Consider the following 18691-nt stretch of genomic DNA (forward strand, 5'->3'; position numbering starts at 1 on the left):
AAAGTCCAATCTTCCAGAAGCTAGATCTAACCTATCTTTCCAAATTTACTCCCCACCACTTCCCTAAATATGTCCCATGCCTCTAGCCAACTGGAACTATTCACTATCTCTTATTCTGCCTCTGGAACTTTCTCTGGCTGTTTCCTACAAGCAGGATGCCACCCCACCCCCGCCACACACACTTCTCTGTCAGTGTTTTCACCACTCTTTGAGCCCAACTCTAGGACTTCTGTGGGTATTTCAGAAAGAGATTGTTACGTAGTCATTGAAAATGATTTTGAATAGATAGAAAACCTGGATCAGATGGGCATTTTCTGTTAATCTTGGATGACACATATCTATCTTATAAGATTCTCTTGGGCCAGCCTGGTGGCTCAGGAGATAGGAGCTCTGTGTTCCTAACGCTGAAGGCTGCCGGTTTGATTCCCACATGGGCCAGTGGGCTCTCAACCACAAGAATGCCAGCTTGATTCCTGGACTTCCATAAGGGATGGTGGGCTGCGCCCCCTGCAACTAACAATGGCAACTGGGCCTGGAACTGAGCTGCGCCCTCCACAACTAAGATTGAAAGGACAATAACTTGACTTGGAAAAAGTCCTGGAAGTACACACTCTTCCCCACTGTGTACTGTCCTGCTCCCCTTCCCCCAATAAAATCTTTAAAAAAAAAAAAAAGGATTCTCTCATATCTGAGAACACATTATTTACCCACAAAGGACTTTGATGAACAAGAACTAACCCAGTGTGCTGGTGCATGGAGCACCAAAAAGACATAGAGGTGAACATTACTGGTGACTAGAATGTACAGATAAGGCTGCCCTTCCTATGAATGAAAGCAAATACTATGAGCATACGCTGTTCCCCAACTGGCTGGGAGGTGCCTGGTTTAAGAAAAGATGGCTAATGGGTGTGTGTTGACTTTGAATGTGTATTTATTTGGCTTTCCTGTGTCACTGAGTCTTCATTCTCCCTAAGACTGAACACTTCAAGGAAATGGAGACAGCTCCATGGTTATTTTCCCCAGCTGCCAATGTTCTCTCCATCCTTGAAAGTTCTAGTACTTTTTATCTTTCAGTCTTATCCTTATCACATTATACTTTGCAAAGCAGCTGTTATGTGCTTTCTTATATCTTCTAGCAGACTGAGAGAGAGGACACAACTATCCTGGTGTCCTGAACATAGTAAGTCCTCAATAAACACTTGTTGAAATGATGAGAGCAGAAACTCCAGAATCTATGCCAAGGAATCTCAGGGGTTAAAAAAAAAAGTGTCTTGTTAACATTCTACTCTTTCTTGGGTTGTCCTCATGTTAATAGAATCTGCAAATATAACCAGAGGCTATTTTATTTATTTGTTCATTTTCACCAAAAGAAGACCTTTTTCCCCTATTGGCAACTAAAATAGCCCGGCAGAAAATAACTCATTAACAATACACTTAGTATTACTGCCTTATATAGCAATAGCAACAACATCAAAATTGTTGCAAATACTATAAACATACATTGTTCCCCAACTGGCTGGGAGGTGCCTGGTTTAAGAAAAGATGGCTAATGGGTCTGAGTTTCAAAAGAGTTTTTGGGTGCTAAAACTTAATGTTCATTCATTCAACACATATTTCCCGAGCACATATTAAGGCATGGCATTGTGTTAGGAATACTGAAAAGGCAAATTTATTGACCTCATAGAACTTAGAGTCTACTGGAGGAGACAGACAATTAAACAAAAAAATTACTTGTCAAATACCCTTTAAGTGATGGGCTCATAGAACAGTTAAAACTCAATTGACAAATTGCCTACCATTCTATTTGCAGTATCTCAAGGTTGATCCTTGGGGTTCTGTTTCATATCCAACTAGGAAACATCAGCACTCTTACACACTTTCCGAGTAAGCAAAGGGGCAGAGTTGGGTATCCTGCATGTCACAGAGATCTTTAGCAGCACCTGCTTCCTTCCTGGTCCCTAGAGAAGTCTTACCCAGGGTCCCCATCACCTACAAGGAGATGGTGATTGTGAGCTGCAGGCATCTTGGGAAAAGCAATACTGTGGGTCATTGCACCCACAAGACTACTCAGATATTTGGAAAGAACCTCTAAAAGTAGCTTTGTGCTTTCCTGCTTTTATATTCATATTGTTTATAAATAATTTGAATTATAGGATCTGTTCCAGGGTGGACCCAAATTTCTGAGAAAAGCCTCAGGAATTCCATGTACTGGTATCTCTTCCAAGGCTTGCAACGTAAGCAGGAATTCACTCCAAATTTTAGTTTTAATCTGTGTTTTGCATTCAGTTTTAATGATTTAAGGAGGTGCTTCCCATACTGTATTCTACTGTATTCCCATACTGACTCCTAGTTCCAAGGAATGATAATTGGTGATCTGCATGACATAATGTGAGAAATGTTGTCTTAAGAGATATTGGTCTGTTTAGTAAATAGTTTCTGGAATACGGACATAATTTTGAACACTAAGGGCTGTATTGGCAACAAATGACTGGTTGCCAAGGATACCACTGTGTGCAAATTACAGAAAACACAGGGAACAGATGGATTCTTAGTGAGAGGGAGAAAAATTCATCTGAACTTAAGAGGCAGGTGGAGATAAATATTCTGATTGGAAGGGAACTATCAGGCTTTATATGGTTGATAAAAAACCACACCCTTAACATTTTAAGGGCTTTCTTTCTTTCTCTTCTGCTGCCAATGGAGACATCATTTGAGTTCAGATAGATAGATACCTGGGTGGAGGCCATTTGAAACCTGAGGCTAGCTAATGCAACTGTGTCTCTTCTCCCAGGTCCTTCAGTCATTTCCCTTCCCTTGACTTTCACCCTCATTCCCTTGAGCAGTTCTTCTTTCCTTAACAGATAACAACTGAGCTGTTCTTTGGGTGCCTTTCCCAAATGCTCTCTAAACCATCAGTCTGCAATCAGCTGCATATCGTATGCTCTAAACTTTCTCTCACAACTTTACCTCTCCCCCTTACCCAGCTTGCCCATAGGAACTCACTATATTTTGTGAGACTCCACGGTGAAGCCTATGATTCTTCTACAACCCAAGGAGCACAGGGATGATAAATGTATAGGTTTCCTCTTGCTGCTATAACAAATTCCCACATCTTTAATGGCTTAAAACAACACAATTTATTATCACATAGTTCTGGAGTTCAGAAGTCTAAAATGATTCTTATGGGGTTAAAATCAAGTTGTCGGCAGGGATGGTTCCCTCCGGAAACTCTGTTTCCTGACACTGTTTCCTGGCCTTTTCCAGCTTCTAGAGGCTGCTCAGGTTCCTTAGCTCTTGATTGCATCACTAAAAGCTCTGCCTCTGTCATCACATGTCCTGTCTCACTCTGACTCTTCTGTCTCCCTCTTATAGGGACCCTTATGATTACATCGGGCTCATCCAGATAATCCAGAATAATCTCATATCTCAAGATCCTTAATTTAATCACATCTGTAAAGTCCCTTTTGCCATGTATGATAACATAGTCACAGGTTCCAAGGATTTGGACATGGACATTTGGGGTGGGGGGGTCATTATTCAGCCTACCACAGTTAGGGAAGGGATAGAGTTCTGCACTAATCCTATCCTCTATTGATATTTCCAGGCCATTACTCTGCAACAGGTGATAAAGTGCCATAAGTAAATGTTTTGGCTTTGTGGGCCCTGAGGCGAAATCAAGGCTAGTGTGTTGGTACTTATATAACCATTTTAAATGTAACTGTTTTAAGATGTAAAAACCATTCTTCACTTGCAAGTGGTACATAACCAGGTAGTGGGCTGGATTTAGCTCATGGACTGTAGTTAACCAAATTCTGCTCTCCAATCTCTTATAATATACTTCCCTAGAGCTCATGCCATTCAACTAAATTGCTTCTACTTTTGTAAACTTGCCTTTGTCACTATGGACAGCCTGGTAACTCTTTCATATATATTGATGAATCACTCACTTGGGGAAGTATCCAAAAAAGCAGGAGCAGCCTCTTGAGCTCTGGATATGCAAAAGTCTAATTCTGCAAAGTAACAGTAACATCATAAAGAGAAAACATATTTCTGTTCATGCATCTCTCCTTTCTGTCAAAAGTTCCTCGTTCAGAAATACATTCTTCCCATTCAAGGAATTCACTTGCGAATATACAGATATTGCAAAGTGGCAACAGTTTTTCCATTCAAAAGACATACGTAAGACTCGGTGTGGTAACATAGTGTAAGACATCTAATACTGTTCATGAAAAGACCAGAGACTGTGAATTAAAAAAAAAAAAAAAAAAAAAAAAAAAAGAGTTTTCAGGAGTACAAAAGAAATTCTTTAGTTCATCACCTTGTCTTTTTGACTATATAGAGCTGGAGTTGATTACATAATTATGAGTCTGAATGGACTCCCTTTCTCTCACCTCAGGCCCAGAGAAACCTTTCTTCTTAGAGCCTCAGACCTTCCTTGTGTTCTTCAAATGCAGGTCATTTTAAATGTCACTGTTGCCAGTGTTAGGCCCAGATCTCTTCCTACTGCTGAAAAAAGGAAAACAAAAAGGACCAGATGGCTAGGAAAAGAGACTTTCATCTAGAAGTTCCCTCTCTCAGTGACTGAATGATAGTTTTCCTATAGAAAGGAGATTTTAAATATATCTGAGGGTCAAGTGCCTCAGATCCAGTGAAACAAAGATGATCTTGAAAGTAAGAATAATAAAGAATATATGCTGTGACTATTTTGGAAGCACAGTCCAATGGTTAAACTTTAAAACTTTCTTGTTATTTGTTCAAGCCTGCGGGACTAGAAAATTGGTAATCAATGAGGTTAAGGGCAGCCATTATAATTTCAAGAATGAACATCCTTTCCTTATAAACCTGTAAGAACTTTTTGTAAGACTCTCAGTGCTTAATTGAACTTAGAAAGTACGCTGAAAGCCCTACCACATGGTCACATATGAGTCAATGTAGAAGATGATGGGAGAACCTAAAGTAGAAAGAGGCAAGGAAATGGTTAACAGTAAAGAATAAATGAAAGCAGATAAAGCAGACCTTCATAAAGTTAAAATCATCTTTGTCACAAACAGTTATGGCTTTGAGGCTCTGTAGAACAGCGCACTGCAATATGCTCTGTTTCCCATTGTCCAAGTCTTTGTGTTGCTTTATTAACTCAAAACTTAAAAATATTCATGAATTTTTAAATCAACAATTAATGATAAAGTGAAGTCATGATGCAGATTTTCAAGAAGACTTGGAGAGACTACCATCTTGCAGGCTGATACTTCTAAAGCTATATATTTTTTAATGTTAAGTCTAATATTTAGGGCAAGGAAATAATATATTCTGATCTATAAAAATTGATTTGGCCTGGCAAATAATTAGAAAACTGACACCCCTTTTCTGACAACAGTTTTAAAGAGGAGCCCATTTTTCAATTTGTGCAGTCGAAAAATAAGTTGAGAAGATGAGGAAAGACAAAAAAATGAGGCTAATTTTGCTCTGCCCCAAGCTGATTAAAAGAGTAAGTGTAACTGCCTTTATCTGATAGTACTACCACTCTGATAAGAATGATGCTAAAGCTTTTGTGAAAGCTATGACAAAAGGCAGGAAGTATTGCCTGACCCATTTTACTTCAACAAAGTGAATACAAGAAATGTTTACATGTAAATAAAATATTAGGATAAAAAGCAAGAAGTACCATGAGAAACATATAAATAAATTTGAAAATATTTAGCATGAAGAGAGGCAAGGCAAGGAACATGTCAACTTTGAATCTATCAATAATATAATATAATGTAATACCGGTCTTATATTAATTTTTGCTCCAAAAGACGCATTAGAGCCGATTGTCCGGCTAGGTGTTATTTTGCGGGAAACACAGTATTATGAATTGAAAAGAGAGACGGATGAATATTCTTGATGAACATAAAGTAACTCCAAGAAGCATAAGATCTTAAAAGTATCCTTTCATGACAAAAATTCTCAACAAATACATAATAAAGGCCATATATGACAAACCCACAACTGATATCATACTCATTGTTGAAAGGTTGAAAACTTTTTCTCTAAGATCAGGAACAAGAAAAGGATTCCCCTTTCACCACTTCTGTTCAACACAGTACTAAAAGTTCTAGCCAGAGAAATTAGACAAGAAAAAGGAATAAAAGGCATCAATGAGGTTAAGAGCAGCCATTATAATTTCAAGAATGAAAATCCATTCCTTACAAACCTGTAAGAACTTTTTGTAAGACTCTCTGTGCTTAATTGAACTTAGAAAGTACACTGGAAATAGAAATGGAAGAAGTAAAATTATCTCTGCAGATGACATAATCTTATAGAAAACCCTAAAGACTTCACAAAAAAACTCTTAGAACTAATAAATTCAGTAATGTTGCAGAATACAAAATCAAAATACAAAAATCCATTATATTTCTATACATTAACATCTGAAGAAGAAAGAAAAGAAAATGATACCATTTACATTAGTGCATTTTATCAAAAGTAATAAAAGTTTAGGAATAAATTTACCCAAGGAGGTGAAAAATCTGTATATGAAAAACTATAAGACTTTGATGAAAGAAACTGAAGAAGAAACAAATGGAAAAAAAAATAGCCTCTGTTCATAGATTGGAAAAACTAATGTTGTTAAAATGTCCATACTACCCAAAGCCATCTATAAATTCAATTCAATTCTTATCAAAATTTCAATGGCATTTTTCACAGAAATAGAAAAAAAATCCTAAAATTAATATGGAACCACAAAAGACCCCACACAGCCAAAGCAAGTTTGGGCAAAAAAATCAAAGCTGGATGCATCACACCTATTGGTTTCAAATTATATTACAAAGCTATAGTAATTGAAACAGTATGGTACTGACATAAAAAACAGGCCAATGGAATGGAATAAAGAACCTACAAATAAACCCATGCATATTTGATTAAGTAACATTTGACAAGGGAGTCAAGCATACTCAATAGGGAAAGGATCATCTCTTCAATTAATGGTGTTGGTAAAATTGTATGTTCACATGCAAAAGAATGAAATTGGACTGCTATCTTGTACCATTCAAAAAATCAACTCAAAGGGCCGGCCTGGTGGCTCAGGAGGTTAGAGTTCCATGCTCTTAACTCCAAAGGCTGCCTGTTCGATTCCCACATGGGCCAGTAGGCTCTCAACCACAAGGTTCCCAGCTCAATTCCTCAAGTCCTGCAAGGGATGGTGGGCTCTGCCCCCTGCAACTAAGATTGAACACGGCACCTTGAGCTGAGCTGCCTCCCGGATGGCTCAGTTGGTTGGAGCATGGGCTCTCAACCACAAGGTTGCTAGTTCAATTCCTCGAGTTCCGCAAGGGATGGTGGGCATTGCCCCCTGCAACTAAAATTGAACATGGCACCTTGAGCTGAGCTGCCGCTGAGCTCCCGGATGGCACAGTTGGTTGGAGTGCATCCTCTCAACCACAAGGTTGCCAGTTCAATTCCTCAACTCCCGCAAGGGATGGTGGGCTGTGCCCCCTGCAAGTAGAAAACGGCAACTGGACCTGGAGTTGAGCTGCGCCCTCCACAACTAAGACTGAAAGGACAAGAACTTGAAGCTGAACGGCACCCTCCACAACTAAGATTGAAAGGACAACAACTTGACTTGGAAAAAAGTCCTGGAAGTACACACTATTCTCCAATAAAGTCCTGTTCCCCTTCCCCAATAAAATCTTTTAAAAAAAACCCCTCAAGATTAAAGACTTAAACGTAAGACCTGAAATGGTAAAACTCTTAGAAGAAAACATAGGGGAAAGCTTCTTGGCACTGGTTTTGGCAATGAGTTTTTGGATGTGACACGAAAAGTACAAGCAACAAAATAAAAAAGAAATAAGTGGGACTATATCAAACTAAAAGCTTCTACGTAGGGAAAAAAGTAAACAAAATGAAAAGCCAACCTATGGATGGGAAAAAATATTTACAAATCTTATATCTGTTGAGGAGTTAATCTCTAAAATATCTAAAAGAGTAATATAATTCAATAAATGAATGAATGAATGAATGAATAAATAAATAAATAAATAAATAAATAAATAAATAAATAAATAAATAAATAATCTGATTTAAAAATGTACAGAGGACTCCAATAGATACTTTTCTAAAGATATTCAAATGGCCACAGGTACCTGAAAAAGATGTTCAACATCAGTAATCATCAGGAAAATGCAAATCCAAACCACAATAAGACATGAGCTCACACCTGTTAGAATGACGATTATCAAAAATACAGGAGATAAGTGTTGGTGAGAATATGGAGAAAGGGAACCCTTGCACACTGTCAGTGGGAATGTAACCTGGTACAGCCACTATGGAAAACAGTATGGAGGTTCCTCAAAAAATTAAAACAGAACTATAACACCATATGATCTAGCAATTCCACTTCTGGGTATCTACCCAAAGAAAACAAAGTCACTATCTTGAGGCTATATCTGTACCTGCATGCTCATTGGAACATTATTGGAAATAACAAAGACATGGAATTAACCTAAGTATCCATCAATGGATAAATGGATAAAGAAGATGTGGTATATACTATGGAATATTATTCAGCCATGAGAAGGAAATCCGGCTATTTGTGACAACATGGGTAAACCTTGAAGGCATTACACTAAGAAATAAGTCATACAGAGAAAGAGAAATACTGCATGATCTCACATTTGTAATCTAAAAAAGTTGAACTCATAGAAACAGAGAGTAAATTTGTGGTTTCTAGGGCTTGGGGTCGGAAAGATGGGGAGATGTTCGTCAAAGTACAACTTTCAGTTATAAGATAAATATCTTATATTCATCTGGGAATCTCATGTACAACATGGTGACTGTAGTTAATTCTGTATTGTATACTTGAAATTTGCTAAGAGAGTAGGTTGTAAATCTGAGTGCAGGATGTGTTAACTAACCTTATTGTGGTAATCACTTCACAGTACATATGCAATCAAATTGTTTTAAAAAAGGAACTTAAAAGTAGTAAAGAAAAATTGTTCCAAAAATAAGAGTGTTACTCTGACCTCTAGAATTTCCTCTAAAAATTTAAGATCAATTTTACTCATGAAGAATGAGTTAGGAGTAAGCCTATCTACCATGTTTCCCCTAAAATAAGACCGAGTCTAATATTAAGGTTTGCTCCAAAGGATGCATTAGGGCTTATATTCAGGGGATGTCATCCTAAAAACCATGGTAGGGCTTATTTTCTGGTTAGGTCTTATTTTCAGGAAAACACAGTAGAAATAGAGTTGGAACCAGAGATGTCAAGAGTCCTCCAGGAATTCATTTCATCAACATCTCTCCGCTCACACAAAGTACAATGTGCATGTTCCAGGTCAGTGGGTGGCCTTCTGTGTGGTCATTTGAAACCCAGGTCCTTTCTATTTTGTGGCTCCACCACCCCCTAAAGCCACAGAATTCTTTGCTGGATTCAGTGCATCCAATCAGCACATAGGGAGAAAGGGAGTATAGAGGATCATGTGGAAGGCAAATTCAAATGCAAATGTCATTTAGGGAAGCCTACTATAGTCCATTGGGCAGAACTTGGTCACATGGCCACCTCTAACTTCAAGGGAGACTGGGAAATGCAGTCCTTCTATGTGCCCAAGAGGCAGAGGAAAGAGAGTTTGGTGAATACACCATAGTCTATACTACAGTTCAATAAATAACTGATGAAAACATATGATGTGACAGGCTCTGTGCATCCTGCTGGGACCCAAGATGAACATAATAGACTCCCTGCCTTAGAGGCACAGATGGATAATTTCACAACAAAGTGGTGATAGCAATGATCATAGCAAGCATAGGACACATGAAAACTTAGAGGATGATGCACAGCCCAGCCTGGAGAAGGCTTGGAAGTCTTCCTGGTTGATGAAACTCTTGTGCGGAGCTTTTAGGGTGAGTGGCAGAGAGGGAGAAAGAGAGTGGAGAAAAGGTATTTTAGGCAAAGCAATGATTAGCTCATTCTGTGTGGAAGAGGACTATAAGCAATTTAATATTGTTGGAGTGAAAAGTGGGCACAAAGGGGCAAGTCATGAAGCTGTGGGGGCCTTCATGGGGAGACTGGCATGCTATCTAGAGGCATTTGGACATTTTCGATAAGCAACAGGAAAACGTAGGGAAGATAAAAGAGGGACAGACACATGGAGAGCTACACATTTAATAGAGATCACTTTAGTGTCTAAATTCAGGATGACTTTGAGGGAGACGAGAATTGGAGAACAATTTGGAGGTTTTTACTGTTGTCCAGATAATAAGGGCTTGAATTAGGTTGTAAAAGAAAGATTGACACAAGAAATATAGATAACTTAAAATTGGGAAGATTTGCTAACTTAGTTATATGTGAGGTTTAAAGGAAAAGAAAAAAACCTGGAATCAGTCCCAGATTTCTGACTTGGGTAACCCTGCAACTTGTCTTGTCATGACCTGACATAGAAATGTATGCCTGTACAAAATATAGATTAGAGCAGTGGGTCTGGGAGAAGGTGAATGCAGTTTGAAGAATTCTCCAGTGATGTATTGTGTAACAAACCACCTCTCAAAACCTAGTGGCATAACCGGTCAAGATCGCAGAGTAGAAAAACACTGCACTTGCCTCCTTCATAACCACATCATAATTACAACCAAACCACAGAATAATCGTCATTGAGAACAATCTGAAGTCTGCTGAACAGAAGTCTTGTAACTATGGATATGAAGAAGCTACATAGAGACAGGTAAAAAGGGCAAAGATGTGAAATGGGCTGGCCCGACACCCGCATGTGGTGGTTAAAATTTGGGAGGGATACCTTGGCTGCAGACATCCTGCCCTGAGGAGTAAGGAGTCACAGCCCCACACAGGCTCCCCAGCCTAGGGTTCCAATGCTGGGAAAAGAAGTCCCCACAACTTCTGGCTTTGAAAACCAGAGGAGGTTGTGGCTGAGTGACATGGAGGGCTTCTGGAGTCCCAGACATTCCACACATGGACTTACTCGCTGACGGGCTTACTCACTCTGAGCTCCAGTGCTGGAGCAGCAGCTCAAGGCACCAGGGACATATGGGAAGGAACTAGCTTCAGGGTGAGGGCTGGAGAGGCAGCTTTCTCTGACAGAAGTGCTGACAGAAGCCATTGTTCCTTTGTTGAACCCTCCCTTGCACCCCATGTGCAGACACAGATGGGCCCAATATTGGCGTCTCCATCAACCCTACTAACACCATTTGCCCTGTGCTGGTGATTCCTGAGACCCCACTCCATTCAACTTTTGGTCTCATCCAAGCCAATTCCAGTGGCTTTGCCATAAAAATGGCATGTCCTGGCTCATGCTGCAGACGTGCCTAAAATATGAAACTGCTTGGGTCAAGATAGAGAAGGAGGTTTCCCTATCTTTGGCTGAAAAACTAGAATCCTTGGTATATGGAAGTGAAACCATGAGTTAAACTGTTGCCTAGTATATTTTGTGCCTCAGGCAAAGCCTAAAAATGGAAACTTCATGAACTTGGTAGAAAGGTATTAGGACATTGGAATGAGAACTGGGACAACCAGATGTCCCAGAACCTTCCCAAACACCTCCACCACTGCAGTCCCCCATAGTCCCTGCCACAAGGGGTGAATCCCTCCCCGTTGCCAGCTTTGGATGCATCCTGGGGGGTGGAGGCAGTTTCCCCACTGTTTCATTTTTATAAGAGGCAGAGACCAAGATAGATAATGTTCATTTAAAGCCCAGGGGAATGGGATGATTCCTGCGTTGCTGTCAAGGGACTGAAACCACAAGGGTGGGAACCCAGATTCAGAGATGCTGATTAACTAGATTTTTGGCAGTTGTTACTAGCCAATGAGGCCACCCCAAAATGATATAGTCAGGCCAGCCTGTGAGGGTTTCAAGCACATCGTAAATAGAGATTTGTGATTGTTCACATCTTAAGACAGTCCTCCAAGCCCCTATCTCAGAGAGTAGGTTGCTAAAGTAGTAGAAACCCCAGCCGAGGATGTCTCCCGACCCCCCTCTCAGGCACGGTGACAAAGCAAGTGGACAGGGGAGAGCCTCCCAGTAGGCAGGCTCTGGGGCATCCAGACAGGCTAAGAGAAGGGAGATGACAGATAAAACTCATTATTCAGGCTGGAGGAGGCTGCTTCTTCCTCTGTAACCCATTTCTAAATGTGGCATAGCCCTGTCTCTCTCTTTTCCTTCCCAACCAAATTCCCCTTTCCATATAGGGCCGCCATCTTATCTCTAACTTTAGGTAAGTCTTCTATTTCCCTATCTGCTTAACAATCAGTCAACTATACTGTAACCATAACATACAACATAAAGAAAATGAAAAGCCCATAATCACACAGGGGCCATTTCTCCATTCCCCAGTTTTTCCATTTCTCTCAATTCTCCAATTATTTGAAAGGCCTGACAAAAGACCCAACCCACCTATATAAACGGGCTGCTGTTTAAGGTAACCAGAGAGACAGACATGAAACAAAAAAGATTTTATGCAACATTTATGTTTTTAATCCCATCCTAATTTTGGCTTTATTCCTCATTTCCCATTCCCATTATTTTCTTGGCAATCCAAACTTGGATTTTTTTTTAAACAAATGTTTGAAATCATGATTATCTACAGTCATAACAAAATTTTCTTCTCTTCAAAAGGGGAGAAAACACAGCTTTTATTCTTATGCAGCATTTTCAAACATGCATGTTAATAGATATCTTATAAACTATTTAAAATAAAACCCTTCATCCTTTGAGGTTAATGTCATTGTCTAGTTCACTGACACATCTCCCATAATACATTAATTCTATTCATTTTCATGAATGAGGTGGGAACTATACTAAAAATTAGGATTTTAATCCCTGAGGTGCCAGTTCAAATGGACGAGGTTGCTATTGCAACACAAGATTTTAAAAAATCAGCCTTAAATAATAAGTATGGCTCACGCTATTTGGATCAGAATAACTTCCACAGCATGAAGTCATTTAGAAAATTGCATTTACTGGAGAAAGTTCACCCTGCTGTTCCTAGCCCTCACGCTATGACCACCGTTCCTTTTGTAAAGGAATAACTCATAGCAATGAAGTCCGCAGAAACTCTGAGATCCTCAGAAATCAAGAGAAACCGTAGTCCTGTTTCTCTCATCTCCGTCCACATGGTGGGAGAGTGTTTTGCAGCACCATTCCAAGGCCTGGAAAGGTTGATGAACCGATGGGGTTTTTCTACTGCTCCACAAATCTCATCCCAAAGGAGAAAACGGGGGTGTCCTGCTCATCTCCTGCGCCAGCAGTAACCGTAGCAGAACTGCGTTCAGCTCTCTGTGCCCACCCTCATTGGGGACCCACTCCCTTCGGGGAGCCTTCCAGCAGTCCTGCCCCTAATAGTAGCGGTTCAGGCTCCTGGTCCCAGGCACCTCGGGCTGGCCATTCATCCAGATTTCCCTGATGATGCGCTCCCGCTCCTCCAGACGCTGCGCACGCTCCAGCTCCTCTGCCGAGGTGAACACGTTCTTATTCAAACTCCTCTCGAAGCGGCGGTGCCTCCGGATGGAGATGTCAGACGCTGTGTCTGAGCTGCCATCCTCGCTGTCGCTGCTGTCACTGCTGCTCTCTTGGTCCTGCAGGAACTTCCTCCGGGGACGCCGCCGGCAGTCTGTGTGGCAAGAGAGCCTCATCACCAGGGCAGCCAGGGTGAGGACCAGCCCGATGCACACGCCAGACACAAAGTACAGAGCTGCTCGCTCAGGGTTTTCTGGAGGAGGAGGAGGCAAAAGAGAGCATTTGAGAGAGGACAACTCTACGTGCAGAGAGAGAACAGGACTCCAACCTACCTGCACACCTCTTGCCAGACCCCAAAGCTTTGATGGTTACAGACAGGGCCTTCCCATATGACAAACTGCATAATGTATTCAAGAATATAATTATTCACAAATGGTGAATCTGGATAAAGGGTGTATGGGATTCTTTTACTATTCTTTCAACTTTAAATCTGAGATTATTTCAAAATGCAAAGTTAAAAGAAAAATAGCACCTATTATAAGCAAGCAACTATGCTTACATATCACTTGATTAAGCGATGCATCTGTCTAAAGCCTATTTTCGCCTATACTAGAAAAATTTTTGCTTCTGCATTTGCTCCTACAAGCCCTTGACTAAACTTTTAACCACAGTTGTAGGCACCTTATTCTTCTCCTCTTCCTTCTTCTCTTTCTCTTCCTCCTCCTCCTCTTCCTCCCCTTCTTCTCGACAAATTTATAAATAAAACCAAGGACAAATGGTGTCTTTCATCCTAAATATACCATCACAGGCCTTGTCAACAAATGTAGGCAGCTTCTAAGATGCCCCCAAGTCATGGTATTCACTCTCTTATGCAAGCCCCTCCCCCTTGAAGGCTGGACTTAGTGGGCTGAACCCAGCGACTTGCTTCTAACAAATAGAATATGGCAAAAGTGATGAAAGAGTCCAAGGTTAGGTGACATAAGACTGGTTTCCTGGTTTCCAACTTGCTCATGTTCACTCTAGGTTTTCTCACTTGTTTGCTATGATGAAGCCAGCTGCCATATGGTGAGCTGGCTTCACATTGCAGAGAAGCCCACATAGCAAGGAACTAAGCGTGGCCTCTGCCTAATAGCCTGCAAAGAACTGAATGATGCCAGCAGCAATGTCAGCGAGCTTGGAAGTCAGTCATTCCCTGGTGAAGCCTTGAGGTGACCACAGTCCTGGTCTTGCAGCAACCTTGTGGGAGACACTGAACCAGAGAACCCAGCCAAGCCAAACCCAGATTCCTGACCACAGAAACTGAGAGATACTAAATGTGTGTGTTTTAAGTCACTAAGTTTTGAGGTAATTTGCTACACAGCACACAGCAATAGGTCATTGTTACAATCACAGATTAAAAGCCAGGGTAGGCATTTTGGAATGACCTCATCAGGTTAACTTGTGGGGAAGGAATTTGAGCTCTTCCTTGGTTAGGGAAAAAAAAAAAATCATTCTGTTGATGAACAATATGCTTAGTGGGCCCTGTGATGATCCTTGTATGATGTACTCAGCAGAATGAAACCCTTTGGGTGAACAGCTTTCCCTTTCTAGGTAAATGTGAGAACATGGGGATATGCCTGGCCTTGAGTCATAGAGCACTGTCAATCTGACAGGACCCATGATTGACATAAGCAATGTCGTTTTCCATAATCTATATTCACTGGTAAGTATGAATTAAAATATACATTGTTTTGTGGGTTTTTTAAGAATATAATTGGGACAATATATGACACATATTTGTTTTTCAAATTTAAGAATATTTCTTAGATTTCCAGATATGTCAATAGCATTCTTTTTGCCTGCTGCATAGTGTTCTGTAGTATAGACCTATCATAGTTTATTTAACCATTTCTTTATTGATAGCATATAAATTGTTTCCAATTTTTTACTATTACGATCAATGCTAGAGTCAATGTCCCTGTGTTCTTGTACACATCTCTTAATGAACACAGATTTCCATAGGTTAGTTATCTAGAAATAGAACAGCTGCATCAAAGGGCACAGGCATTTTGAAGTACAATGTATTCTAAATTATACCCCCAAGAGTCTCTATAAGTCTAAACATAGCACATGGAATGTATACGCTTATGATCCCATCTTCTCTCTGAAACCCCCACCAATATTACAGGGATGTGAATAAATAAATACAAATCATAGGTACGAGGAGAAGAGTAGAGAAGAAATGAGAAAATATGAACAGTCAATACAAGAGTAATCAACATACAACGTAAATGCAGTGAAAGAGAGTGACATTAGCATCATGGCATGTGAGACATCCCTACCTCTTGCTCCTGCCCCCCACCCCCCACACTTTTTTTAAACAGCTAAATAGGCACACATCCACAAACCAAAGCATCTCTATGGGCGTTGTGTGATCCAACAACATATGCCAAGGGACCTGGGAGGAGTGTCGCCCACCTGTTCTTTTGTAATAGGCAAAGATAGGACCTACCCCAAATCTTCCCAGAGCAGTTGGGGAAAAAACTAGAGAGTGCCAACTTGGGCAGATACCCACAGAAGAAAGAGAATTTGTAAATCCATCTCGTCAGAGTGGAGATTCCAGCACACCATTGGAGCAACCAAACAAAACAAGTTGGGATTCAGCAGAAAGGAGAAGAGAAACTTCCAGCACTGAAAGTGACACAGCAGAGAACTGAATGATCCCATGGTGACCTCTCCACAGGGGGAAAAGGAGAGTAGTGTGTGTGTGCGCGGCTACCCCAGCTGTGATGGATGCTGTAGGATGAACCCATTTCTCTTCAGCAACACCCAGATCACCGTAGCGGGACCTCCATGACTGGAGGTAGGGAGGATATTGAGAAAGAAGCAGATACAAATATCAAAGGGTATTAAAGTGACGTGATTCCTGCTGACTTCACTCAGGATTTCAGCAGGAAGTTTACCAATAAACCTCTGGGAGAACCTCAGGCACGAATCTACCCACGAGCTGGTGGGCAGCCCCAAACCCCCATATGATAAACTCACCCCCCCCCCCGCCCCCGCAGTGGCTCCTTGTGTGAGTTCCAAGATTAGCAGAAGAGTGAATTAGGTAAATGGAGTGCCATCAGAAAAACAGACCAGGATCTGTGGGCAAGAGAAAAATTCAGAAACTTGAGCTATAGCTCCACCTTCTGGGAAACAGGAAAGAGGTTTCCAGCAGCCAGCCAGGTGAGTTGTAAGAACCAAAGGTATAAAAGTTTAAGAATTCTGTCACAAAAGCGAACAAGAAATGCACAGCAGGTGTATAAATACAAGGTCAGAGAGAATCCCAGATATAACAGGATCAACAGTTACTCCATCTGAAGGCAACTAGTAAATATTTGAGGAGGTGTCTGCTCCATCAAAGGCAAAATTAGCAATACAAAACTATAAGGAACATAAAGAATCAAGAAAAAAAAACTAATCACAAAAAGATATTAATCCTTAAATAACTGAGCTCAAAAGCAAGCACAAAATCTTGCAATATACTGGATAAAGAATGCAAAATAGCTGTTTTGAGAAAATGATAAACTACAAGAAAACACAAAACACAATTCAACAAAATCAGGAAAAAAAATACATGAACAAAATGAGAAATTTAGCAAAGAGATTATATATATATATATATATATATATATATATATATATATATATATATGAAATACTGCAGATGAAAAATTCAATGAATTAAATGAAAAGGTCAGTAGAGGAAATCTGAATGGGGATAGATCAAATGGAAGACAGAATAAGTGACCTAGATGATAGGAATTTTGAAATAACCCAATTAGAGGCAAACAGAAAAAAAAAGAATGAAAAAAAGTGAAGAAAGCCTACATGATCTACAGGGTTCAATCAAATGTACAAACATCAGCATAATCAAGGTTCCAAAAGGAGAATGAAGAGGAAAGATGAGAATGCTTATGTAAAGAAATAATAGTTGAGACCTTCCCAAACCTGGGGAGAGACTTAGATATCCAAGTTCACAAAGCTAATATATCATTCTTTTATTTCAATGCAAAAAGACCTTCTCCTAGATACATTATAACAAAACTGTCAAAAATCAAAGAAAAGGAAAGAATCTTAAAAGCCGCCAGAGAAAATATGACCTCCAAAGGAACCTCCTTTAGGCTACTAGCAGATTTCTCAGCAGAAACTCTACAAGCCAAGAGTGGGTAGAATGACCTATCTTAAGTGTTGAAAGAAATGCCAGCCAAGAGTACTCTATCTGGCAAAGTTAACCTTCAGATGTAAAGGAAAAATAAAGACTGTGTATACACATTTTAAGAAAGGCAAGCTGCATTAAAATTTTAATACTCAATATATACCGATAACAAAAGATGAACACAAGTCACATTTGACTTCTGCAATTACAAGAGGTGCTCAAAATGGTTACCACCAACGTCCAGATACTTCTGATTACAACGATCTACTGCTTGAGCAACATTGACCAAAGTGACCACTTGTATACATTTTTTTGGCACCCCCGGTATTATTCATGGCAGCATTATTCATGGTAACCAAGACATAGAAACAATCTAAGTGTCCATCAACAGATGAATGGATAATGAGAACATTATACACACACACACACACACACATACATATAATGGAAAATTCAGTCATAAAAAAGAAGAAAATCCTATCATTTGCAACAACATGGATGGATCGTAAGAGCATTATGCTAAAATTGAGATAAATTAACGAAGACAACTACTGTATTATACCACTAATATGTGGAACCTATAAAAGCTGAACCAGTAAAAACAGAGTAGAATGCCGGTTACCAGGGGCTGGGGGTTGAGGAATTGGCAAAATGTTGTTTAAGGGTAAAATTTGCAACTCGTAGCTAAGTAAGTCCTGGAGATCTAATGCACAGTGCAGTGATTATACACGACAATATTGTATTATAAACTTTAAAGTTTCTAAGAGACTAGATCTTAATTGTTCTCACCACAGAAAAAGAGATAATAATTACGTAAATGTGAAAGAGGTGTTACCTAACACTATGATAATCATATTGCAATATATAAATGTATCAAATCAACACATTGTTATCTTAAATCAACAATGTTATATGTCAATTATATCACAATAAAAATAAATAAATGAATGAGTGCAGTGAAGAAGGCTGAAAGCAAACTCTGTCCCATTGATACTCAGCAAACATTGAGAGGACTGAGGGGGCTTAACAATCCAGCAGGGAAGCTGACCCACCTGTTTTATTACCAAAA

General features: G+C 39.9%; 1 protein-coding gene across 7 annotated transcripts in view; it reads right to left on the reverse strand.

Moving 5' to 3' along the window:
• Positions 1-12448: 12448 nt before the first annotated feature.
• EVA1A (eva-1 homolog A, regulator of programmed cell death) overlaps positions 12449-18691 on the reverse strand; it is a 46470-nt gene continuing 40227 nt past the window's right edge. For 6 of the 7 annotated variants that reach the window (XM_074332235.1, XM_074332234.1, XM_074332233.1 and 3 more), the window contains one exon: positions 12449-13695. In XM_074332235.1, coding sequence (XP_074188336.1) covers positions 13322-13695 — 374 coding nt within the window. In that variant the 3' untranslated portion in view covers positions 12449-13321. The remainder of the gene's footprint in view (positions 13696-18691) is intronic. The other variant, XM_074332236.1, reaches the window with a different exon arrangement.

This window comes from Rhinolophus sinicus, linkage group LG05 (assembly GCF_036562045.2).
Source record: "Rhinolophus sinicus isolate RSC01 linkage group LG05, ASM3656204v1, whole genome shotgun sequence".
Classification (NCBI taxonomy): Eukaryota; Metazoa; Chordata; class Mammalia; order Chiroptera; family Rhinolophidae; genus Rhinolophus; species Rhinolophus sinicus.